The 27,150-nt window shown below is 42.3% G+C and overlaps 1 protein-coding gene across 1 annotated transcript in view; it reads left to right on the top strand.

Moving 5' to 3' along the window:
- The first annotated feature begins 231 nt into the window (after positions 1–231).
- SLC1A7 (solute carrier family 1 member 7) overlaps positions 232–27,150 on the top strand; it is a 45,657-nt gene continuing 18,738 nt past the window's right edge. Inside the window, exons 1-5 of the mRNA XM_050306839.1 lie at positions 232–372; positions 1,441–1,520; positions 13,604–13,819; positions 25,398–25,440; positions 26,211–26,430. Coding sequence (XP_050162796.1) covers positions 232–372; positions 1,441–1,520; positions 13,604–13,819; positions 25,398–25,440; positions 26,211–26,430 — 700 coding nt within the window. The remainder of the gene's footprint in view (positions 373–1,440; positions 1,521–13,603; positions 13,820–25,397; positions 25,441–26,210; positions 26,431–27,150) is intronic.

Here is a 27,150-nt window from a genome sequence, read left to right as displayed (position 1 = left end):
TCTTAATGATGTAGTTGATAATAGGATTGTTGGTATTAATTTGGAACAATAACGCCAGCTGCTTGCTTGGTGGCTATTGGCAGAGGGGTGACCTTGCAGGTCAGCTAAGCAGAACTGGAAGTGCTTTGATCTGATCTATACAGAGCCAGATCTGTCCACCCGAACAAGAGGAGTGAGGGAATTCTCTCCCCATGGGATGCTGATTCTTCCCCGCAGAGCACGGAGCACAGCATGGCGGTGGCTTTGGATGCAATCCTCGCTCGGATCAAGGATGTTTGTAAAAGGAACGGTTTGCTCATCCTCTCCGTGTTGTCCGTCACCATCGGCTGTCTCCTTGGATTCTTCCTGAGGACGAGACGACTCTCCCAGCAGGTAAGAGTGGGCACGGCAGCAACACTGTGGAGAAAATACCACACTTACGTAACAAAAGACGTGTGGAACTTGTGCAACTTCGGCACAGGCTTTGGAACATAAAAATTGTGTCTCTATATTCGTTAAATTTGTTTAATTTCCTTTGTCTGTTGATCTGCACTGCTCTTTGGGTCCTTTCACACGTTCTCAAACAATACATCAGCAAAGGGGTTTTGGTCTCTAAGACACCTGGTAAGTGTAGCATAAACACACCAGAATGTTGCAAGTATGGATAATAACAGTGGACATTTAAGCTAGACGAGAGGTAGCATCTAATATAGACCTGGAAAAACCAATAGTGCAATATCTTGGATTTTATACTGTTTTGGAATATGTACGTCTAAAGAAAACACTGGGAATATTTTTCAGCACCCGATGCACAGAGGTGCAGAAGTTTATATCACACCAATGGCGTTTCATGGTAATAAATTTAAGACTTCCCATCATTAGCAGACCGTGTTATTGAAGTCCCCTGGGGCTTTCTCCCCCAGCACACTTCAGCCAAGCCATTGGGGGTGCTCATTTCTGCTGCATTAGTCGGACAGACCAGACAACAACATGCATTGCTGAATGTGCTGTTTGAGCACAAAATACAAACCTCAGTTTAAAAATATAGCTTTTAGTAAATGCAACTAAACTAAACTGATTCTGTTTTCTGCTATGGCAAACCACTGTCTGAGCATCGTTTGTGACCAAGCAGTAGCTTCATACACATCTAGGAAAACACACAAATACAGAATGAAGAGATTATTCAGAGCAACCCAGTAACAGCAGTCCCCAAGAGATGGCAAATTTCATTTCTGTCTTCCTTTGTAAAGGAATGAACCGTGTAGGGTGTTTATTGAACAGCAATACATTATGTAATCTAATTAATTTTAAAATGATCTTTTGAAGCCTGCTATCTTTGCCACCTTACGTGCCAAAGCTGCAGATTTCACCCATGTTATCTGATCCCCAGCTCTGGCAGCACTTGTGAAGGCAGACAGTCTTCAGCTCAAAACAATAAGCACCTCTCCATGTATTTTCCAGGAAATTAGTTACTTCCAGTTTCCTGGTGAGTTACTGATGAGGATGCTGAAAATGCTGATTCTCCCACTGGTTGTCTCAAGGTAAGTGAGGACAACAATAGTTCCAATAACTTTTACAAGTTTCCTAAATGAGACTCGTCATTGCCACAGTTTTACTTGTGACTGAATTAAGTGACAGTGCCGAGGCATCACTGACTGTGAATTTGTATTTATAGTGGAGCCACGAACATGTTTTTTAATCAACAGGATCATTTCTGCAATATGTCATATAGCTATTATTGGCTTTAAAATTAATGTGGTTTTTTTTAACTGTTTCCTTTTTCCCTTGTAATGGAAGGACTTTTCCCTTCAAGCCAGTTAGAAGTTAAATACATGGAATAAATAACCCACCTTATCAAAAAACCCACCTTAAGTCTAAATTATTGAAACAATACACTGTTCAAACAAGATGAAAAAGCACAGTTATTTATAGTGTCATACAGTATCCTGTGTTTCCAGTGAACTAATAATATACGCCTGGCTTCAGCTGCAAGTGAAAGTGATTTCTCAGTACATTAAAGGCAGAACCTTTAGTGGTGCCACTTTACTGGTAGCAGAATTAATTATCTCGATCCTGTTCTGAGGGATGGTGCATGGGAGCTGCCTTTGCAATGGGAGGCCATGACTTAGAGAGGTTTTTCTCTCCTCTGAGCTTGACTGTCTTCCAGCTGACTACAGTCCCAGCCACACACCAGTTGGATGGCCAGTGCTAATTTGTGTGCCCAGTGCTTAGGGAAGACAGAAGAAGAGTAACAAAGCTAACTTTACCAGACCTGAGAAAAAATTATTGCAATATTTGGTGCCTTTCCTTGAAGCCTCAGTTTCTGAAACCTAATACACACACCAAGACCTCATCTTCCACTTTAAGAAAAAAATAAGTTTGTAGTCTTCAGATTGAAGAGAGTTGCTGAAAATTAACACAGCTGAGCACCAATTTTAATTTTAAATTATCTGCCTTTAGATGTGCCTTCTCATGGCCTTTCACAGAACAAAGCTGAGTCACGGTGCTCTGTGCATGAAACTGTTCACGTGGCCACAGACTCACACCTGGTTCTGTCCCGTGCAGCAAGAGAACATCAAAACAAAACATGTCAAGAGATTTCTTCTTGAGAGGTGGAAGGAGAGTTTTCCAAAGAAAACACGAGTCTCACAGGAGGAAGTGGTGTAGTAAGGAGGACAGAAAAGGGTTGAGCAGATTCACATGCCCTTCCCTAAAATGTGTAGTTCTTTAGATCCTCTTGTGTTTTCTTGAGATGTTAGGAAGAGCAACAGCACAGCAGGGAAGAGCTGCTCTGACACAGCCTGTGCTGGCTCAGGTTACCTACAGATGTGTCAGGAGTGAACCTCTGAGCCTGAGAAGAAACTTGACTGACCCTCAAATGGATTAACTCTCCTTGCACGACAGTATGAGTCCATCTCCGTGTGTAACAAACCATCACTTGCTATGGCAAACTGAAATGTCAGGGGTTTGCAAGCAAAAGCTACTCCAGATGTAATTACGTTTTCCACACATCCATTTCATAAAATCAGTAAAGCCATGCTCTGTAGTTTTACCAATCTGTATGCACATTTAAATTACATTTCTTTGTAGATCTGGAATATTCTCAGCCTGTCCTGCCAGAGCAAAGGCATTTAAATTATCTTTTAAATTACTCTCTATTATTGTTTACAAAAGCCAGAGGTAAAGCACCATGACAAGAGCTCTAAATATTGCTCTCCTTGTGGAAATTAATGCAAGTTTTTCCTTGAATACACAAATCAAAAAAATTACTTGTAAAGAAATAGAAAGGCAAGAAAGGAAGATTAAAAGGACTGAGTGCAAAATACCCCATCTCCAAGTCCAGAGTTTATTTTGGAGTATTGTAGCAGAAGTAAAATGTGGTAACTGTGTGGGTCAGAAGACTGACAACAGACTAGAAAATCTTGCACTTACAGGCCACTAGCACAGAAATGCCTGAAGATTTGTACTTTCCCTCTTGATCTGACAGTTAGAGAGTAAAACAAGGAACTTTGCAGATTGTATCCATTAAGAATGAGGTAATTGTGATATAGTCAGGTATCTCTGAATGGTGTTTATTTTAAAAGTTCCCTGGAAGCAGAAGAAATCAGTTGAACAACATGAGACCGTTTCTCAATGGACAGTTCCTTGTTTTGCTCACCTCTGTTCCAGCACCTGGAAGTGCTGTATCCCACAGCTCCCACACCTGTTCTGATGTCTCCTGTCACCCGTGGTCTTACTTTTTCTTTTCTCACAGACAGAAAAATCTTGGAAAAGTAATCACCACCCACTAGCCTGGTTACATAAACAAGCTTCGCAGCATCATAGAATGACTCTGAAACAACTATATATTTACTGCACCCATCCTCTGCCTGAGCTTTAGCCCTGCTCACACCTATTAGCATCCCCTGTATCTCACATACAGAGTTTGCTTTTCTCAGTGATGAGGGCAGGTACCCACACAACAGAGGATGCCACTTCTGTTAGCAACACAAATTTAAACATCTGGGACAAACAGTCTGACAGACTGTGTCTGCCCTGGGGATACTCAGCAGTGGACTGTTACAAACTTTTAAACCTGGTAGTTACCAGATGTACAGTGTTTACTATATGTATAAACATAGGATACTGTTCTTAAACCTGGGAATGGGAATATTAAGAGAAGTGAGAGAGGAGCCAAATCTGAATTCACAGCTTCACACTTAGGCACTGCCTGAGCTCTTAGTGCAGTTGGACAGGGAGATGTCCTCAACAAGCCTGAAATATCAGCTGCAGGAGATCTGAAGTTCCCTGATTCTCTCTGGGACAGTGCCTTCGATCCTGATTTGACAGCTGCAGTGCAAATAGGACATTTTCTTCCTTACAGAAATCTCAGGTGTTCTCTCAGGTGTGGCGGAGGTGCCTCCCAGTGCATCCCGCCCCGAGGATTCTGAGATGCTGAGAAAACCGCGGGGCCGAGCCTGCAGACCGTTTGTTCCACCTTTCCCGGCCCCTCCCGCGTTTCCCGGCACGGGTGGAGGCCGGGGCTGCCACACCGCCCGCGGCCACCAGGCGGCTCCGCGGGGACACCGAGGGGCCGCGTGCCGTGGCGCTTCCCCCAGGACAAAATTCCCGTCTCCCTCTCCGTTCGGAGGTGCCGGAGAGCCCGCAGGGCACGGCCGGGGCTGGCTCCCAGCGCTGCAGAGCTCACCACGGGCACCAAACACAAGCGCAAAACGTGTGTGCTGCAGGCGTGGGAGGGAGGCTGCAGAAGAGGCAGGGCTTGCAGCCCCCGCTTCTTTTTCACGCTCACACTGGAAGCCCACACAGATTTTCTCTTCTGCATTCAACATACAGTTTGACAGAGCTTACAGGAACTTGACTCTCTCTTTTGGAGCCTTCCATCCCCTCTGCGTAATTTCGGAGAAAAATTAATTACAATGTTATTAATAAGGGCTCTCACAGGCAGTGTTTGACTGCACAAGCCTTGCTTCTTCAGAAAAGCAGGCTGAAGCCAGAGTTACACAGGCTTACACCAGCTGAACCTACTGAGTTCTCTTTGTCCTGGATGTCTACTTATATACATAATAGACAGTTGCATGCTTTATTTCAGCACCCTCCTTGTTTATATGATTAAGTTTTTATCTGAGTTTTCTATAGCTATGATTAGCAGTAAGCAGTGAGAGTGCTTGTGGGAAAGAATTGTCAGGGCAGACTTAAACTGTTCAGCTGGTTACCCCAGGGAATATTCACTTTGGAGAAAGCAGTTTGTTTTCCTAAGATTATGATGATTATTAAATTTATTTACCACCAACCATTTTCTAGATATTTAAGAAGTAATTAGAAGCAAAGACTTTATCCTTTTCCACGTGCAGACCTTGTTAAAGAACTATTGTTCCCTTCATAGTTAAAGCTAAAAACCTGACTTGACCTGTATTGTTTAATTTATAAAGCTTCTTCCTCTGAGTATGTTGTGCCTGATACAAGCAAGTGTATAGTAATAAAATTTTATATTTATTCAAAGGCTCACTTGGGGGTAGTAATAACTATTGGTTACTATTGTAGTTTTGTTGATGAATTAAATACGATATGCTAAATATAGAACTGTGTTTCTTTAAGGGGATTCCTGTCCATAATGCCATCAGTTCTGGTAATCCTTCATCCTTCTGCTCAGATTCCCGACTTGGTGATTCTTACTCACGCTGTTAAAGCCTGGTATTTAATTAGAAACTACTCCCTTATAATACTGTTCTCCCCAGATATTTTTTTCCACAGCTCTCTGCTTTGGGGAACACAGTGGCATTTTTACATCCCACTAATGACAAACATTGCTCATTGTGTTCTGATGGAATTCTGCCACTGTTGGGCCGCACTGGGCCGTATCAAACTTTGCCTCTCCGAGCTCATCAGTTACATCTGGAGAGTTGATAACTGTGTAAACTGTGCAAGAGGACATGGGGATGCTGTGGGTGCAGGCTGGGATGCTGTGGGTGCAGGCTGGAGGTGCTGGGGTGCAGGCAGCTGTGACCCCCCTCATCCTGGGAGCCAAGCTGATGACTCTGGTGCCATGGCATCAGCTGGGCTTTGTGTCCAGGCTCTCCTGCCAAGGACTAACGTGGCTTCCAGACCTGCCTGGGCAGCTCAGAGCAAAGGCACAGAGAGTTTGTGCAGCTGTCTGTGCAGACATACCCTCAATAACTTCACAGCAGCTGTATATTCTTTGGGAGTCCAGGGCTGGGTTAAAATAACTCTGTGAGACAGGCTTGGTTAGGTTGTGTTTTGTGTTGTTTTGTTTGTTGCCAGCCGTAGGTGAAACTGGTAATCCACCACAGACTGGAGATTGTCTGTTTTACTGCTTAAGCTTACCATTTGTCAGGGATGAAAGGTTGGACCCAAACCCTCAGAGACCAGCACTGAAATCTGCAATCTGAAACTTCTGTCATGATTATAAACCAGTGCCTGGTATGGTCAGTATAATATCCATTCAGAAGGAAAACAGAGATGTCTAAAAGGCTAGGAAATCTATCTTTTTTTCCTGATTTATCATTCTATTTAAATGAAGAGGACAGCCAAAATTAATTCACTCAATAATACTGGTGTTACATGAATGACAATATGTGCAATACTATTTCTTCTTATACATCCTTGGCACTAAAAGGTACTTTCTGCATTGCCTTGACAAATTCACATAATTTACCTGGAGACTGAGTGGGAAAGGACAGATAAATAAGCTTCTGCTCAGGTTCTGCTTGGTCTTTTCTGCTATGTGTGAGTTAAACTATCCCCTCTGGTCGTTATTTCCTAAATACCAGTCACTCTGCTCTTATCCTTGTGCAGCTGCCAAAGTGGGGCCTATTTAAACAGACAAGTAGATGTGGCACTTGGGGACATGGTTTAGTGGGACTTGGCAGTGCTGGGGGAACAGTTGGGCTTGATGATCTTAGAGGGCTTTTTAAATCTAAACACTTCTCAGATTCTATAATCAAGTGGAACCAAATTTATGCACTGTATTATCTGGTGAGGTGCTGAGGAGCAGCTGCCAAACACTGCCTCTGGGTCTCTGAAGGGCCTGCTCAGAGCAGGGTTTTATAATGTACCAAAGCAGATCCATTTGTCCATTGAATTAAATTGCTTGGGGAACACAGGGCTTTTTTCTTCACATTACTGGACTCTGGACTTTTCCCTCTATTTCACCTATGTTAGAAAAATACTGGCACTTGGGAACAGGCCTTTCCCAACAGAGGAAATGGTATGGGAAAATACAGAAAACTTGTGGGGTACCTGAGAGATAAAATAAAGTGTGTTCAGCATCCCATTTCTGAACTACCTGCAATGTCTATCACTGTAATACAGGTAAAAATAAAAATACATTTCACCCCAGTGAGAACAAGCTGTTAAGCCCTTTCCTAGGATATGCAATCTGCAGTCTTATTGTGGAGAAAGTAATTCTAGAGATGTGTGAGGGGATAAATATATTTACTTTTAGAGTAAGTAAAAGAAAAACTGTAGTTGGATGAAACTGGGAGAGAAGGATTAACCAAAGGGGAAGAGGATCTGGTCAGAAAGCAATCTCTCTTGACACCATTATACTACTTTAAATTCTCCATATTGCTATTGTGTTCCAGAACTGATGGCAGATTACCCCAAGAATCCTCCTTTGAGATTGCTTCAGCCTCTTATTTAAACCTTATTAAGAACGTCCATGCCTTGCACATCTTCAGAAGTTTCTCCACATTATCATCTGGAACATTATCAATGTTCTTAGCTGTGTTTAGGAATATTGAGTCTAATGGTCAGGTCAGATACTATTTTGTGATGTTTTCTTTTGCTTGAGCAACCCAGAGGTCCAAACTGCTCCAGTGAAAAATGACATGTTGCAGTTGTTGTGCATGTTGTGATGACAAAATTGGACCAGCTCAGCACAAATTATTTAGGGAGTGTCAGTAGGGATGCAGTGATGTGCAACAGAAATCTATGATCACAGAGTGAATGGGTGTGGAAAGCACTGAAGCGATTACAAATGGGTATGAACTGTTTGTGACTTGACAGAATTTTTCTGTAGTCCTCTGAGAGCTCTAAAATACTTAGTGTCTCACCAAGGAATGGGGATGACATGTGGAGCTTGACAGGCTGGCTGGATTCCCTCTGTTTCCTTAGGACAAAACCAGTTGAATAACTCTGACATTTGTTTATAATCCAAATTTGTGTTTCAAATCCTTTTGCTCCTTTCTTAATCTAGAAACACTTCAAAGAACTGACAGAAGAGAAAAGCAAGTATTATTAAGATTCTTGGCTCCTTCCACCATCTGAAGCTGCACATGCATATCTAATAGATAATTTAGTTTTGTTTGCATCCTGACCTTTGAATTTAGGAAATTCCCTCTTTTTTTTTTTAACAGAACAGCTAAAGTCAACAAGCCAGCCTGGGCTGTGCACGAACTATACCACAATCTCCTTTATCAGTCAGTGATCAAAGGTCACTGTTCATCCCTTCCAGCACCCAGAGATGTTTCACAGCAGCCTCACACGCAGGTGACAGAACAGCCATTGCACATCAGCCCTCACTGTGTGCTGTGCAAAGTCCTGCCTTGTTTACATTAGTCCATAAAAACAGATTTCCTATTGCACATGAAAAATCTGGCAGGATTTTTGGCTATACATGTCAGTTTGTCAGTAATAGTTACAAGTGTTAGATGAGAAGGAAAAGGAGATCTCAACATTTTGGGTGGAAAATAAAACTCTTATTGTTTTATACAGCAATTTAAAAAACTAAATCTCAAAATGCTGCATTTTATGACGTATTATAAATATAGATGGGTTTCCTTCCTTGCATCCATCTGTAAAATTAAACACAGTCACTGAAAACCGTTATTGCAGACAGCAGGATCTTCTTGATACATTTTTGTTGCTTGAAGATCAAGAGCCAGATTTTCCATCACACCTGACACCTTTGGGCTTCCACTGTGCTCAGTAAAATAGTTTTATACTGAGGCTCTAAAAGTGCTGTTTATGACTGATAATCTAAGCACACAGCAACAGCTGCAACACTCCTGTTTGTATTTGGGGATTTTTTGAGCTTAGACACCATTTCATTTATATGGAGATAACTAAACTTTAAAAAAGCTGTTTGCTATTACTTGATTTGCAAAGGAGATAAACCTTAGTAGCCCCCTGGATCTTCAGGAGGATCCTAGACCTCTCAACTCCTTTGAAAATCATGCTGTGATACTACGAAACTTTTAATAATACGTGGCACTGGTGATCACTCCACCATCACTTCTCTATTGCAGTCATGGTAGGGGGTCTTGCTCTGCAGGTATTTTTCATGTTAGAAGAAAGCAGAAGGATATTCTGGCAAGAAGAAGTCATTCAGGTCCCTCTTTCTCACTGATGAAATAATTTTAGTTACACTAGAGGCTAAGAGCAAAATCAAGCATGAAGCTACAGAAAGAGCCAGAGAAAGTTTCTTATCTCTTCATTAGAGAGTCTTATTTTCTCTGCTGCAAACTGTACCTCCATAAATGGGGCCTCCATGGAAGTGAAGCAGCCTGTTTTGAAAGCACAGATGGGGAAAAGTGAGATAGTCCACTACAACAGAGATCACCTCAGGCATATTTTTCTTCACTGTAAATGGTTTGCCGTTAAATAAAATGCACCTAATTTCTCTGCTTCCTTGTCTGTAAAATGGAGATACTGCCTTCCTGCATGAGAGGAGGTTGCATTAGCCAAGCATTTCCAGATGATTAAATGGCTTGTGCTGTGGAAATGCACATTATTATCATTTGAGGCTTGCAGGCACTGACCTTGACGGAAAGGTGAGCACCAGCCTGCCTGCATGAGCAACAGCATTAGTGAAGCAGCACTCCACTTTCATGAGGCTCAACTGTCATGTAATCATCTCTAATGTGGCTGTTGGAGGCACTTCCCAGCCTCACTGGGAGAACTTGCTCAGGAAGGTCTTTTCCAGGGATGCAATTACAAAATGAGAATGGGAGGGAGGGGACGGGATGAATGAAAACAAACATCATTCTAGGAACAACTGCTGGTGGTTAATACTTGACCATTACTTCTTGACAGGATTAATGTCTTTCTAATCACACTAATCCCTTCTGATAACTTTATCCATAATCCATCTATTTCAAAGCAACATCCAGATGGCTTCTGGTGGAGAGGAAGACAAAATAAACATGCAGAATGGGGTCTTAACAGCAGCTTCTTGTATTGTCCCTTTCTGAGGATACAGGTTTTGATCTTGTGACAGGCCAAAAAATGTGCTTTTATCAGAGAGCAAGAGAAAAAGCTAGAGAATTGCAGAGGAGATAGAAAGTTCTAATTTTATTTGTAAATACAATACCTCATTGGTACTCTGATGCTTAATGGCGACAGCCAGAACAAGCCTAGAGGTGCTCAACAGGGTTTAGCTACTTGTTTGTCTGGGACTAATTAGATTTCCAAGATATTGGAAAGAATTCCATTCCTCCTTCTGTCAAAAATTACCAATGTTTTAAACAAGGTAGTAACTAAATTACATTTTTAATCAGTCCTGGAATTGATCAGGTCTTCCCCTTTCCTTTAGACTTGACAGTTGCTTTTCCATCCAAGCTAAGAAATGGTCTCTGAACATGAAATTCCAATTTTGTGGGCTTTTTTTTTTTTTTTTGGCTAGACTAATTAAATGAGTGAGATATACTGTAATTATTCAGAAAAGCTGCAGATTGTTTTTTGTCGTCCTAATCCTGTTTTGCCCATTTGGCAATCATTAAAACATGTTATGGAAGCTACACATGAATCATATGTGTGGATGCTACTTAGCTACACAGGAGCTCAAATGACTTTACTCTGTGAATCAAATACCTGACCTGTTATTTCAAGCCTAACCAGATTCTGAGGCTTGACAAGAATTAAAGGTAGGCTGGCTTTCATTCCAGTGTATTTCATGAGAGTCTAGTAGTGGAATCCGTGGGAATATCTTTTTTCTGTCTTAGAAAGCAGCTTGGGAAATTGTTGGGAAGTTTTTACGTAGCCAGGAGTGTCTGATGAAAATTAGACTTAAAGGGAAAACATGAACAGGACACAATGATCTTGATTTAAACCATTTGGAAGTTTATTCCTCCTGACTTCCCTATTCCCTAGGAAAAAAGTAATTTTTCTTGTCATTCTTTGCCTACGTCGTGTGAATGTTAGAGCTCAAGATCAGCAGTGAGAAATTCCTGTGATGTAATTGTGGATCACTTGCTCATACAATAACTGTGATAAACAATATGCTTCCTCATCTTAAGGTCTGTTGCCCTGTTCCTTCGAACATCAAAAACATGAAGTCAAGTGAAAAAGAGTTAACGAGTGATTATTGTCTCATTCAGGTTACAGGCACTTCTTTCTGAAATGATTCTGAGCAGTTGCCTAAAATGACATGACCAGTGTCAGTGCCCAGCCTGTGGAGAACTGATCCCAGTGGTTCCTTCCTAAAACTGAGCATTGCAGGCCATGGGAAACACAGGCCTTTGTCTGACCCCAGCCCTTTGTTCATGTCACACTGGTCACCCCACTGCACCTCCATAGTTAATTACTTTTGAGGACTTTCTCATCACAGCATGGACTGAGCATGACTTTATCTGGTGACAGGATAATCTCATTACAGATGATGATCTTGTTAATGAATATCTCCAAGACAGAGCAATCTCATTATTAGCTCCCTCAGGATTTGTCACCTAAGAGCCAAGGTGTGATTAAATTTTAGCTGCACAGCATCCTCCCAAATCCTAAGGCCCTGCATGTTGAGGCTGAGGTAGCAACTCTAAAGGCACATGATCCACTGGGCACATTTAATTAGGACTTTTGTCCCTAAGTACATCTGGAAATACTTCTCAGGTGAGCAGGCAAGACAGGGTTCAGCTCTCTGTTCTGCAGAACAAACACAGTTTTGATGCAGTGGCATGCAGGACAGCAGGAACAGTGTGGCTTCACCACACTGCCAGTGGCTTCAGGGCAGTAGCAGAAAGGGCAATGTCTGTCCCTCAGCAGTTCCCTCTCCAAGGGATCACTGCTTGGTGTCCTGCCTGCAACTCACACATCTGCTGGTCAACACTCAGGCCTTTGTACCACTGGTGTCACTGCCCTGAATAAAATATCTATATGGAACACTGAAAATTATTACCATGACAAACAGCCAACTAATTAAAAATCAACCTGATTTTAATTTTTATTTCCTTTTTTTTCCCCCTGGCCAGGTTAGGGTGGAGTGGAACAGTCCAGTACAATACAGGTATCTGGTCTGGGCAGCAACAAATTGGCTCAATGGCCTGTGAAAACTCAGCCTGCTAGAACAGATCAGTCCTAGAAATCTAATAACAACACTGAGGTTTTTTAACAGCAAACTGATACATTATTTTGAGATAAATGTATTTCACTCAACTTTTTAATCAAAAAAATGTTTACTCTCCTGTATGGACCCATCCAAGGGAAATTCCAAGGAACTGAGTAGCATTCCTACTACTGTATTTTTAGTATGTAGTCCTGTGTTTGTACACAGTGCTTTACAGACACAGAGAAAGGCAGAATTTTTATCAAATACAATGATAAATGGGAGCAAAAATGCAAGGTTACAAGAGTGAAAGTTGTTGAGATGCTCTCTTTCTGAATGATCCAAACCACAGTGCATCCCTGCTCCCGCAGTATTAACAGAACCCATGCTGGAGGAGAGATTGGCAGTGCAGAAAAGCAATACATTCTCTTAATTAATCTAGTGGATAGCAGGAACCTGAACACTAAATCCACCCATTTGATTTCATTAAATCAACTATAAAGGTTAAGCTGCACTTTAGCATCGGCTCCAGACAACCTCCCTCGGCAGAGTGAGGTCAAGGAGATCTCATTCAAGGAGGTGCAGCTTAGCAAATGTTTATGAGAAGAGGCCTGATTAACAGGTCTGTTTTGATGAGAAAACTGGACAGTGGGGCACACCAAATAGTAAATGCAGGATTTTACTTCACCTGCACTTTTCCTGAGATTCATGCTTTGGAGAGTTCACAGAGAAGTGTTCAAAGTTAAATCTCAGTTTAAAGCCCCCTGGTAAAGCAAAACTATAGTGTGCTTTGAATTGATTTAGAAAGGAAAAAAAGTATTCTTTTAGGTAAAGAGAGTGTGACAAAATTGCTCCTTGGTGTTTTTGATCTCGAAGTTGTGGTCCTGCCTCACACAGGAAGAGGTGAGGGGGTTGATCAGATTTCCCTCAGAGGTCCCTTCAAACCTGAAGTCTTGTATGATTCTATACATTTATTTATAGAGTTTCATACCTAGGTTTTTCTGACTGACTGTTGCCACTGCTCCTGTGAACTGAGCCATGACATGTAATAACAGCTTATGTAAAACTGTCCCTCAAATTCCAGGGAACAGCCAGCAGGATTTAATCCTCACATGTGCAGCCGGAGCTTGCAGGTTCCTTCAAGCAACCCGGAATTCACAGGGCAACCGGGAAACCCTCCTTTAGACCCAGAGGATGCAGTGTAGTGTTCCTGGCAAGCTTCTAAAAGCACTGATGTGTAGGCAATCCTAAGGGAAGCAGGTAGACTGGAATAATTAGGAAATTAGGCTTTCAGCTGCATTAATGTGATGCACAAGACACAATCTGTGATGTGTTCCCTTCCCACAGCTTGATGTCTGGGCTGGCAGCCCTGGATGCCAAGACCTCCAGTCGATTGGGGATCATAACCGTCACTTACTACCTGTGGACAACATTTGTGGCTGTGATTGTGGGAATAATTATGGTGTCCATTATCCATCCTGGTGGAGCAGCACAGAAGGAGAGCACTGAGGAGGGCGGGAAGCCCATCATGAGCTCTGCAGATGCTCTGCTGGACTTAATCCGGTAACGACATTCATTCTTTCTGCTTTCTGAACAGAACATTTTGTACATAACTGCAGGAGGAGCAGCGGCCTCAGAATAAGTTCTGAATTTAAGGATGAAAGTTTTGCTTAAATGTAGAAAACAGTAAATTTCAGAATATGATTTTCAGGTTATCAGATGTTTATACTGGCTGTTTCTAGTAAAATTTAAATGAATGGCCACCAATTAGCAACACTGGAGGAGGTCTTTTATACTCCACAGAATTCTATGTAGCCTGTGGACCTCCCCATCAAATCTATTATTAACATCAGGAGAGTAGTTAATTCAAATAAGGCCAGAAGGTTATAACAGACAAACCCTTAAATATAAGGGCTGAAATCCATATTTTTCAGATAATAATTCTTAAAAGTGCTTTCACAACTGCTCGTAGCAACTCCCAGATAAAGGACATGATTAGAAAGACACTGTTGTGGATTACTTGTTCTGCTTTGTGGCTTTTTCTTATTTGTTTTACTTTGGCAATAGGGCTGGTTGTTGTTTTAGAGCGGCATGAGGGCACTGCTGGATTTTGGCAGAATATCCCTCTTTGTGGACCTCCATCCTTTTGGGTGCTAGAAAGATTAATTTCCTGACTGACCACAGTATGTGCCTCAGATTTATTTTGCTCATGTAGAAAGACCAAGTTTGCCTTTGTTTGGTAGTCCCTCAAGTCAGGGATCTCATACTAAGTGGGCAAGGGCTTCTAGGCCAAGGGTGTGTCTGAAGCACAAAGAATTCTCTTTAGAGCTCAACTTCCTGAAATTAAAAATCTTGCAGTTTGTCTTTCAAAAACCCAAATTCCTGACCCTGACAGCATGTCAGCACACAAATACTTTAAGTACATTTACTAGGGCCTCAAATCAGAAGGAACTGTGAGAAAAAGCTTATAACAATGGGTTTTTTTCTCCTCCAAGTTGCATTTAGCCAGGCCACCTGTACTTTATTAATGTCTTACTGTAAATGGGCCAAATGATTTTGATCATGAAGCAGCAGCTGAGAGCACTTTCTTCTGTACCTTTCCACAAACCCACCATTTTCATCTGCAATGGGAGGATGCCCCTTCATGGCATCTGTATCTCCCCAGTGACTTTGCCATGATGGAAATGTGCCGTGGAATTCACACATGACTGTCTGTGACATCATGTTAAGTCACATCATTCTGTTTCTGCTCCACACAGGACTGTAACTCCTACACCAAGAGGAAGGCCCTGAGCAAGTTACTGGAGCTTTGAATCCCTTAGGATGACAGAGTAGCATAAGTAAAAGAGAATCTAAGAAAAATGTAACCTTAATGATTGTCTTCATAGTGGCAGTGTTTGGAGACCACTTCTGGTGTGCTGAGCTAAGTCCTTGGACTTGGACAAGTAAAGGCACAGCAGGACATATGGTCCCAATGTCACATCCAAACTGACCTTACAGCTCTGTCTGGGAAGGGTCTCCCTCACCACAGGTTCCATCCCCTTTCTCACACCAGCCCAGTTGCCTTTTGAGAGTCAAGAGTGAGCTTGTCATGGAGATGAGTCAGACAGAAAGTAATCCGGGTTTTTAAAATCTAAATTGAATTCTATGGTATTGTATTTGTATGAAACAACCAAGTCTGTGACTGGAACCCAGGACCTGAGTTATAATCTCATCTCTCACGTCTGTCTGGCTCATCTCTGTACATCAGGGGTGTGGTGGGGAGATCTGGGAACAGTTTATTCCACTGAGCCTCACTGCAGGTAACACACCACGTCCTGATGGAAACATTTGCAACCATCATCTATAATTTCACTTCCTACAACATTTACCTGAGCAAAGGATAAAAGCTTGCACATGCATTTCAGGTATTCAAGTGTCCAACCAGGCATGTGCTTTTTAGCCTGCAAAACCTTCAATTCTTCACTGGTTTGGGCAGGTGTCAACAGTGACAGGTCAGCAAGCCACTTCCATCAGCAAAGGTTCAAAAGATAGAATAAAGCTCACTCTCCTCTTGCTGTGCTCAGCAGCTGTCACAGCTGCAATCCTTCCACCCCCAGCGCACAAACGGATGGCTTTTATTCCTCCACGACAGAAATAACCACATGTACTAAATAAAAAAATAAGAGCACCACAAATGTGGGGAATGGGCTTTCAGCCCACGCAAACACTAGGGGTGAAATTCTGGCTCTGCCCAAGTCAGTCGCAAAACTCTTAAATATCTCTGTGGAAGTCTGGATTAAATGTAATGATGTATCTGCTGGTTTGAGCTAGAAAAGCTGATCCTTTAGCTCAATGGTAAATCACTTCCATTCACAGCTGGAGACCATCTCATTCGGCCCAGATTGGCTTATCTTCTCAATTCACTAATTTCCTCTCAATTTATCAATTGCACATGTGCCCAGAAGTTTACACAGGAAACATCTGCTATTCTGCAAATGAAGAATGCGAAGTGTACAAGTGGAGAGATGATATATGTGACATAATTGTGGGGTTTACTTTAAAAGCAGGAATCTTGGCACAGGGATACATTTATTCACCCTCACTGATTACAGATTTGAAGCCACTTTGAAACGATGAAATATGTTATTATTTCTTGTGATGTTATATATGACACTGTCAGGTCTGGAATTTTTGGTAGGAAGGATGTTGCTAGAAATTGAATTTCTTGAATTTTTGGGTGAGGATTTTGCTTTTAGACACGGTTTAAATCAGAAATTAAAGAATCTACTGACTCAGCAATAAATGAAACAAACAAACAAAAATCCTAGTGCAGACCCTCAAGGTTATCCTCAGCACCTGCAACACCAATCAATAACCACATGATTATTATTATGCATTATTTTGCAGATGGTGCTTCCCCTGTATATTTATTTGTCCATTATGTTAAAAAACCCAGCCCATCAATAAACCCTGCAGTGTATACGACTTGAGGAGGAGATCACAGTGACACTGTGCTGCACAACCCTGAAATGGCTCTAAACCTCACACCAACCAGGAAATGCAGAACCTCATCAACATTCTGAATTTCATGCCTCAAAAACTGTATCCACAAGTCAACCATTTCTGTCCACTCTAAACAGCAGGACTTGAGAAACTTCCTGTCTAAAGGGACCCCCAGGAGATTGGGGACAAACCTATGGATGTGACCCTGCCCCTACTGATTTCCTCCTGGATTCATCCTGGACACAGAGGCCATCGATTGCAGCACAACACAAGTGTTCTCAGCATTCAATTAGCAGTGATACCTAAAATCTTTACCGCTGCTTTGGCCTTAAATGTCTGAATTCCTGCTCTAATTTGATCCACCTTTAAAGCAAACACACGTTCTGCTGTCTGTGGAAGGTGGTTCACCCTTGTACCTGTGCAGGAGCTGCTGCTCTGAGGATGCTCCTCTTTAGCTGCCACTTTATTCCTACAGTGAGACACATGTAAAAAACTTCCCTCATTTTATTCAGGGCTCCAGGTGTGAGCACTGCAAGGCCTATGAAAGTACATTTTCGTCCATATGTAAAGCTATAAATCCTCAGGCTAAGGATCATCTTGTTCTCTTTAAGCACGTGGTGCTTTATGAATTTTTATGGCTTTATTCTCCTGATGTGCAATATTTCTGTGAGGTAGGCAAGGGCCACTTTCCTTTCCTAGCTACAGAACCAAAACATATGGAAAAGGAATTACCTCCCTGAGGATTGTTCAGAGAAATCCGTGGGGCCAGAGGAAATATTCCCAGCTCATTCAGGACCTAGCAGGGGTCTTGCTCTAGGATTGTGGCTTTTGGGGCACCTCAACAGCAATTGCAATGAATCAACACATCTTTACCTTCTTTTTCATGGGTGAATTATTTAAATTAACTTCGTGCTATGTCCCCAAAAATAAAAGGGTGAAATTTTAGTAGCCTCTTGTGAGTTAAAAAATTAAGAAAGGCAAGATATTATTTTTTTTTAAGTAATTCAAATTTTGAGTGTATTATTCAATGGGACAAAAAGGGATATACTTACAGAAACAGTGTTCAATTTAAAATATTAGGTTTGTCTAATTCTGTAGCATATATTCACCTGACTAGGAGAATAGAAAACGCCCATAATTTGGGGACAAACATTTGTAAAACTAGGTCTGTGAGTCAGGACCACACTGTTTACATTAGCAGTTAATATTTCCACTACATCTGTTACCTTTGGTTTAGAAGGGTAAGTCCTTCTAAAGGAGTGAAATCAGGCCCACCTGCATTTGTCACCAAGGGAAACAAAATCTGGCTTATGAGATAAAGCAAGCAAACACCAGAAACACTCACAGGAGGAAAGGAATCCCAGCAACATCGGGGCTCCCAGCCCTGCTGTTTTATATAAAGCTAAAACTGCAAACCTGGGCACTGACAGGTGCAAGGTTAATACACACTTTTAGTTTCTCTCCAGTCTAACAGCATGAGCTCACAAGATCATTCAGCTCAAAAGCTCCAAATAGAACAATTCAGTGACTTCAGTCAGGATCAAATCCCACCTTAACCCACGACAAATACATTTGTACGTTTCTGAAGTTCCCTGGAAGGAGAAGTCAGAGCCTTTTATCACTGAATATTCAGGATTGCATCCAATTTAATAGCAGGTACCCAGAAACTCAATCTGGCTTAACCAAGAGAGGTTTTATTTTTATACCATTTAGAGTAAGAACAGGATATAAACACTGCAGAGGATTTGCGCTTTCACGGGAACCCTGAGCACTCTTTAAAATCACTTCCTTTCCCTTTTTTTCAAGCTAAGGGCTATATTCTACTTTATTGAAATTGTGAATCTTGAAAACAGGGCAGGAGAAACCAAATATCTGCTGCAGTTTTCAAAAAGTCCAGGCTGTGCAGTACAAGAAATCACATTTTAAACATTTTAAAATGTTTACAAATGAAGACTGCATTTTATGTACACTCAATAAGATATTCAAGAGTGCATTAAATGACCCAGGTTCAAATGATGAAAGAACTTTTTGAAATAACTATGCTGTACACTAATGTGTCTTTTGCCAAAAGCCACTGTGTGCTATGTTAGCTTTGATGTGACTCAGCCTTTTCCAGACTCCTGAAGATGTGAGGTACTTGTGCTTGCAGCCCTAAGAATGATTATCTTAGAAAGCCACAGCCCTGCTGGGGCTGTGTCAGGACCTTTTCTTTCACAGGCAGCACGGTAAGGAGGTTCACCCTCTCTTACTGGACTAAAATGCCAAGCAGCCCTCAGGACAGATAAAAAGTTCATGTGCTCGGCAAATTATTCCGCAATTTGAGTTCTGCTCTGATCTTCAAAAAAGACGAGCAAGACAAAATGGCTTAGACCTGATTAGTGATTTCTTTGCGTTCTATTAATACTTTTTATCACTGTAACGAGGATTTAAATGCCTCATTAATTCTGTAAAAGCCTGCTTTGGTTCTTTTAGCAGGAGGTAGCATGATTGATACTGTGAAATGAGATGAGGCACTGGAGGTGACTTCTGATGTGCAAGATGCTTTCTCCCATGGCCTTGTGATAGGTCATTGCTGGATTAAATGTTGCCCTCTCTTTCAGGAGTGCAAACCCTGCTAGAGCCCCCTGACACCAAGCAGGAAGGTATTTCAGACGTATATCTGTATGACTAAGGACAGGATTTGGGGCTCCTGTGTAACAGTAGTCAGGGTTCTACACAGCTGATCATGAAATCATGCAGAGGACGTCAAAAGTAAACGAATTTTTAAGATTAAGATAATGCCACTGAGAAGGACCTCAGTCTATAGTAAACAGGAACCACCGTGCTTTTCATTCGTGGAAAAACTTGGAAACTTCACAGTTGTCATGTGAAGCTCTTCAGACTCCATTTTTACTCTCTGTACCCTTGCTGGATAGTGATGGGGTAAGGTCTCAAAAACTTAAATATCAGGATACTGTCAAATTCTCAACCTTAAAACAATGTTCCTGCAAGCTCAGCTACGCTCACTCAAATTTGAGAGCAGCGTCCAAAGCTGCTTCATGCCCAGTGCAAATATAGGCCAATAAATATTATGAGGACACGTACGTAGCAAAGACCCAGTCTGGTGGCTTTAATTCCACAGCGTGGAGACTGCACAGGGCCAGGAGTTAAAACTCCATTAGAAAAGCTTCAGCCTTGAAGGGGAATAAATTGTCCATCCTCCTGACAATTGGCCTGGCCATCTTCCAATATTAACATACACTTCTTAGGAGATAACTTTGCCTTGCTGAAACCACGGTGGAAATGTGTGGGCCTGTCATGTTAGCTTTGATGTGACTCAGCCTTTTCCAGATTCCTGAAGATGTGAGGTACTTGTGCTTGCAGCCCTAAGAATGATTATCTTAGAAAGCCCCAGCCCTGCTGGGGCTGTGTCAGGACCTTTTCTTTCACAGGCAGCACGGTAAGGAGGTTCACCCTCTCTTACTGGACTAAAATGCCACGCAGCCCTCAGGAGAGATAAAAAGTTCATGTGCTCGGCAAATTATTCCGCAATTTGAGTTCTGCTCTGATCTTCAAAAAAGACGAGCAAGACAAAATGGCTTAGACCTGATTAGTGATTTCTTTGCATTCTATTAATACTTTTTATCACCGTAACGAGGATTTAAATGCCTCATAAATTCTGCAAAAGCCGCCTTTGGTTCTTTTAGCAGGAGGTAGCATGATTGATACTGTGAAATGAGATGAGGCACTGGAGGTGACTTCTGATGTGCAAGATGCTTTCTCCCATGGCCTTGTGATAGGTCATTGCTGGATTAAATGTTGCCCTCTCTTTCAGGAGTGCAAACCCTGCTAGAGCCCCCTGACACCAAGCAGGAAGGTATTTCAGATGTATATCTGTATGACTAAGGACAGGATTTGGGGCTCCTGTGTAACAGTAGTCAGGGTTCTACACAGCTGATCATGAAATCATGCAGAGGACGTCAAAAGTAAACGAATTTTTAAGATTAAGATAATGCCACTGAGAAGGACCTCAGTCTATAGTAAACAGGAACCACCGTGCTGTTCATTCGTGGAAAAACTTGGAAACTTCACAGTTGTCATGTGAAGCTCTTCAGACTCCATTTTTACTCTCTCTGTACCCTTGCTGGATAGTGATGGGGTAAGGTCTCAAAAACTTAAATATCAGGATACTGTCAAATTCTCAACCTTAAAACAATGTTCCTGCAAGCTCAGCTACGCTCACTCAAATTTGAGAGCAGCGTCCAAAGCTGCTTCATGCCCAGTGCAAATATAGGCCAATAAATATTATGAGGACACGTACGTAGCAAAGACCCAGTCTGGTGGCTTTAATTCCACAGCGTGGGAGACTGCAGCCAGACTGTCTGCTGTGGCAGGGATTAGGTGCTGATAACATCAGAGTCTGAGAGCAAAACCAGATTGCTCTGCAGAGCACAGAGTGTGCCAGAGGGAAGAGGCAAGGAAACAACATCTGCCGTACCTGGGGCTGCTCTCAGAGCCACTGGCCTAATTTCTCACTGGAAAGATCTGCTAAAGCTGAATGCTCTGAGTTAACAGATGTTGCAGTCAGGACTCAGAATGAGTGTTTCAGATACTCAGTAGTATTACTGTAACCAGAATTCAGTCTGTTATTTCTAATAGAAGTTATCCAGGAGATGTCAAACAGAGACCACTGTAGCACCAGTAGCTGCAGGCAAATGTTCTGTGGACAATTCAGCCAACAGTGCCCCAGGAACACAGTTTAACAGTGCTGGTGTTTCTATCTCTACTGTAGCTCTCAGAGCCAGCCACGTTTTGAAGAGAGCAGGAGAGCTCCCACGTCCTGGGGGCAGTGCCAAGGCACGGCCTGAGCTGAGAAGTGACTTCCTAGCACCATTCAGCTTCCTAAAGCAGCTGAAATTTAGAGGAGTAAAAATGGTCGAATGTGTTAATTCATGGGTTAGTTGTGGGAGACAATGGGAAAGGAAAGAGGACCTCCTGTTTTTGGCAGCAAAAGGTAAGAAGTAGTCCTGTGTCTAATGGGAAGCTGCACCCTCAGACCTGCTGCTCAGACCAGGTGATGTCTGTACTTGATACAAGTCTTTAGGATTTTCTCAACATCCATGGCTCCAAAGTGCAGAACACACACTGCCACAGTAGTTCCATATTCCATACACATACCTGTTTGTAACTGGGTACATCTTATCCCCCACACAACTAGGGAAGGCCTCCCAAGTTTGCTGGTGGAAGGATGAGGCTGTGCCCACCAGCAGCCCGTGCTCACAGACAGTGATTAGTGGGTCACCGAGCGCGTGTGCTGCCGTCACAGCAGATGTGGGTCAGGCACCCCCTGCCAGCTGGGGCTCAGCAGCTCAGGTCTGGAGAAGATTCACTGACCTGGTACTGAAGTTTGTGCACATTCACCCTTCAGCCTGTGTTGAACGCTCCTGCTCTGCCTGGCAGAGCTCCTGAAGCAGAAGATGCTCTGGGAAGTGTTATCCCTCAGGGCAGGCACTATTTAACTGTTAATTTTTTATATAACCAGAAGGCCTATGTCTCAGTTCCTGTTTTACAACCATATCATTGTCTTAGGCCTAAATTTATCTATGTTTTAAATCAGCCTCCCTCACTGTTATGCACTAGATTTAATTCCCTACTATTATGTGAAATTATTTCTGCTAGGAATGCTGAACTGCACCACTGAGGTTAGAGACAATGCTGCCTGTACTAGAGAAATAAATCCCAGATCCCTCTAAGTATCCTGCACTGTTATTTTGTGTTCTGTGTCTTGTAAGCAATCTGAAAGTAATGCTGGAACTTCAGAAGTATTTTATCTGCTTGGCTTTCCTAACTGAATAAACACAACAGCATTTACAGGTGGTGACAGCAGTGATGAGCTCAGCTTGAACTATTGCTCTGTAAGTGCTGGCAATGTCTTTAATTCAGGGTAGGTCAGTGATAAACACAGAGCCTGTTCTGAGTGGAGACACGGCCTCACTTCATGATCCTGGTACCAGATCCACGTGGGTAGATCTTTCCCTCATCCAGAGTTGCAATAAAACTGCCAATCTTGGCCCAAATGGGCCAAGACATCCCCCAGCTCTAGGTGACAATTTAAAACTTCCTTCTCATTATTGTAGACCGTTAAAGTTCTCCTCTACCAATTGCTCTCTTAAATGCTTTTAATTCACAAAACTTAATTTTGGCTAATACTAGATTTTCTCAATCCAAGTAAACCAGCTTAAAGTAAAAAATAAGCCGAGGCTCTGGCAAAAACATTCAGGTCAGCCTTTCACTGGATAAACTGTGTAATTTTGGTGAGGCTAGAATCAAAGACTGGATCACAGTGCATAATATATTAAAAAATATTGGGAGAATTCCAGCATCTAGTATTAAGTAGGTAGTTGTAATTCCTGATGGATAAAGAATGATAAAGAAACAAAATGCTTTAATCCTCTACAAATTTGTCATTTAATCTAGCTACTAACCATATGATATTTCCTTTCTCGAGCAGTCTTAATTGTTCTTAATTCTACTAATTAGGACTGTGAGGGAGAAAGTGGAAACCATCAGCAATTAAATTCATGCTTCTGTGTAAAGCCAGGGCTCCTACATGAGGTGCATGTTCAGAGCTGTGCAGGAATCCTCAGGGTGGATCTGTGCCTTCAAAATATTTCACATTCACAAGCAGCTCAGGGCACAACCATCACACTGTGCACTCCTGTAGCACCTTTCAGCCCATCATCTCAAATGACAAACCAAAGATGATTTAATATTAATGAAGCCTTTAACAACCTGGAAGCAAAATTCCCTTATGGAGCATAATAAAGCAGGAAGCATCTTTTCTCTCCAGCGCTTCCCCTGCCTATGAACATCCTCTCCATCCTCCAGGTCCAGCTCCATCCAGCTGTTCCTCACTCAGTCCCTGTGTCAGCCAAGCCCCTGGAGCCCAGGCAGAAGGTTCTGTACCTGACAGGAAAGTGAAGCACAGCTGCCTGTTGTCTGTGTCCTGCTTTGGCTGCAGATTCAACATCTGAACCAGAGAATCACGAGCCTTAGGGAGGGTTTGCAGAGCCAACCTCAGCTTTGTGCTGTTGTTTCCAGGGTGAGAGCTGTAAATGTTATCCCCCAGGAATGCCAGGGCTGCCTGCCAGAGGCTGCTGATCTGACCTGCCTTACCTGCCTCAGGTGAGGAAAGGTCAGGACAGTTAAAGAAGATTTCCTAAAGTGCTGCTCATCAGCCTCATCTCTTGCCTGTCAGTAACTTGTCTGTGTAGCACCAGTTTGCCCCAAAGCACCAGCCTTGCCCAAAAAAATGACATATGATGCCTTTTTGTGGCTCATCTGCTCTCGCACAGCAGGCCAACAAAACCACCTCATTTCAGTCTCCTGTTTCAATCATTAGACAGTACTACTACCCTTCAATTAAAATTCTTCTCTCTTTAATTTAACCTAAAAAGGATAATTAATTATCTATTTGTAGCAATTGCTCTCAGTGCCTGATGCTACTGATGCAGCATCTACCTCATACTTTTAAGTGCAACCATAATGTCATATGATGGTCAATTAAAATAGCACAAAAATCTGTTTTTCTTAAGCCAGGGCTGCACAGTGACTCCATGAGCACAGAGCATGTGCTGCTGCTGCAAAGAGGAAAGCAGCTCTGGGACATGTCTCCATCCAGCCTGCTTTTAGCTGGATCTGTACATAGCAACTCTCTGTGGAATAAGAACAGGCTTTTCACAAATATTTCAGTGTCGCCTTGTTTTGAGGCTTAAGCAGGACTTTGAATTAAAAGTAATTTTGTTGGAGAACTCGAGAGTTTCTCCTTTCATATGAATATGAAAGCAGATAATTGGGTCATAGGCTGTCACTGTCTTCTGCCCCCAGGTTCAGAAGCTTAGGGCTGGATATAAATCAGTCCTGAAAACGATCCTATTCGAATCATCACACAAATCTTGAGTCCCAAATGCTGTATGGAAATATATGGCTTTTTAGATTTTTCCCCCAATTATATTTTGATTCCTCTTTGAAGCCTGTAGAGGGTGTGCTCTCCATTTCAAATTAGGATTGAAAGTCTTTCTGCAAAGTAGTAATCTGGCTCACACTGAAGTTATAAACTAGCTCCATTATTGGGTGTAATGTTACAGACTAACATACAGAGAAAGTCAGAAAAGGTGACAAAAAGAGTCCCTTTTGGAATTAAAAATCTATGAGACTCACTGCAGATCTCACAGCATCTGCTCATTGTCTGCCTCTGTAGCTCAGCAAAATTGAACTGCTGGCCTCATTCAGGCTCTTGTTCGGAAGCCTCAGAACCATAATAAAATAAAATTTAGCAGAGATTAGAGCAGCTCTAATCTCAACTCTTTTAATCAGGAATGAGATCCTCTTTTTGAAAAGCAAACTGTTCTTGACCAAACCACTGCAAAGTTGACACCACTTACAATTCCAGTGATGAAAATGTATCGGGGGCACTACAGTTTATGAATTAACTCACAGGAGTGCTCAGAAGACCCAAAGTAGGTTATAGCACCCAGGGGTGTCAGGAATACACCCCTGAACACTGACTGTGTCCTGGGAGGGTAAAGAACTGATTTATCCTGGGACACCCAAGACACAGGAAACAGAAGTGGGTTTCAGTTCCATAGAAATTATTCTTCTATTTGTTCATTTTTAGGAACATGTTTCCAGCCAATCTTGTGGAGGCCACATTCAAGCAGGTAAGTAGTTCTATTCCTTTTCCTGATGCAAGATGAGCCAGCATCATATGGGACATGTATCTTTGTGAGCACAGTGCAGATACAGACATGGCATATTGCTGCAGATACTGTTAGCACTTCCAGCAGTTAGTGGGTCCCTTTCCATGGCCTCAGCAGCCAAGGTATCCCAAGGCAAAACAGAGAAGCATCAAATTCTCCCTAGTGTGACCAGAGAGGTGACATGCACACCTGTGTCAGCTCCACCTCCACCTGAGGAGAGCTGCAGTCTCTTTAAGAGCTCCCAGAAACACCACACAAGGAAGAACAGGATACCATGTTCAATTAAAGCAACAAAATAATGTGTTTGTGAATAATCTAATTACTCAGATTGGAATTTGGCCAGAAAACCTCTTCTCAAAGTTCTGAGTGAGCAAGAGGCATGGCTGTAGTTATTTCACCTGGGGAATATTGCATGGGAACCTTGCCTCTGGTGAGACAAAGGCACTCTAGGGAGTCATTCCCAATTCTGTCCTATAGGACAGTAGCTCTGTCAGCACACAATGTGTTTGCTGCACAAGGGTCTGATTGGAGGAAACTCCGATTTTGTTATGCTTTTCCAAAAAATTCAACAACTTTTACAGATTTTAGCAGCACAGGGACAGGAGCTGTCATTCTTTTCATGCTTGTCCCTTTAACATGCAGCCTTGTTGAAACAGAGCACTTGGGAGATCTCACTAAACTATTAATTCCTGCTGGGATATTAGACTAAAAACCCCTTTGTTTTGTTTCAGTATCGCACCAGGAGCATTCCCATCGTTAAACCCAACAAAGCCTCATCCGAAAGCACCACTCGCCGCATTATAATCTACGGAGTCCAGGATGAGAATGGATCCAACATCCAGAACTTTGCCTTGGACATCACTCCCCCTCCTGAAGTGATTTACAAATCCGAGCCAGGCACGAGTGATGGCATGAATGTGCTGGGCATTGTGATATTCTCTGCCACCATGGGTAGGTTTCAGATATGTTTGGTTTGTAATAATCCAAATATCCATTTAAGAGTAAAGCACTGGGCTTGGGTTGTTTGGTTTACTGATTCAGCTTTTTAACTGTTTCTATCTAAACTTTGTGAGGGAAAAAGGCAAGACTGTTACAGAGCTGTTTCCCAACCTTTCAAAGATAAGTTTTCCAAAGCTGTGCAGTTCTGTTTTCTGTGCATACACTCGCATTCTTTCTGGTTTATTTTTTCTCCATTATTTTGAGCTTTTATTTATGAACCATTTTTTGCTGACTGTGAGAAGCACTAATACAGTGTGCTCAGAGGAGACAGGGCTATACCAGGTCAGAGCCACGGCCCCTTTGCCAGCATTCTGTTCCACTCTCTGGACAGTAGAAAAATCCCAGAGTTTCAAGAAATTCTACCATAAACAAGTCCACAGCTGACTTTCTTCCCAAAGCCTGAGAAGTTCTTACACCTCTAATGCCCAGAGCTCCAGGTGTTGTTTCACAAGAATAAAGAACTTCCCACACCGCTGTTGGTTTGGGGGGCATCAGGCTGAGACACCCCAGCTCCACTCTCCTGGCTGGATATTTTATGAGTTTTAAATCTGTGGATCTTCTTTTTTTTTTTTTTTTTTTTGATTAAAACTTCATTTTATTTTTGCTCTCCTGCAATGCTGAGGGTTATATACCATGTAGTAGTTTGTCACAGTTGACTGTAAGACCTTCTGT

This window comes from Myiozetetes cayanensis, unplaced genomic scaffold (genome assembly GCF_022539395.1).
Source record: "Myiozetetes cayanensis isolate MyiCay16 unplaced genomic scaffold, myiCay2020 scf12, whole genome shotgun sequence".
Taxonomy (NCBI): domain Eukaryota; kingdom Metazoa; phylum Chordata; class Aves; order Passeriformes; family Tyrannidae; genus Myiozetetes; species Myiozetetes cayanensis.
This window is presented reverse-complemented; position numbering and strand designations above follow the sequence as displayed.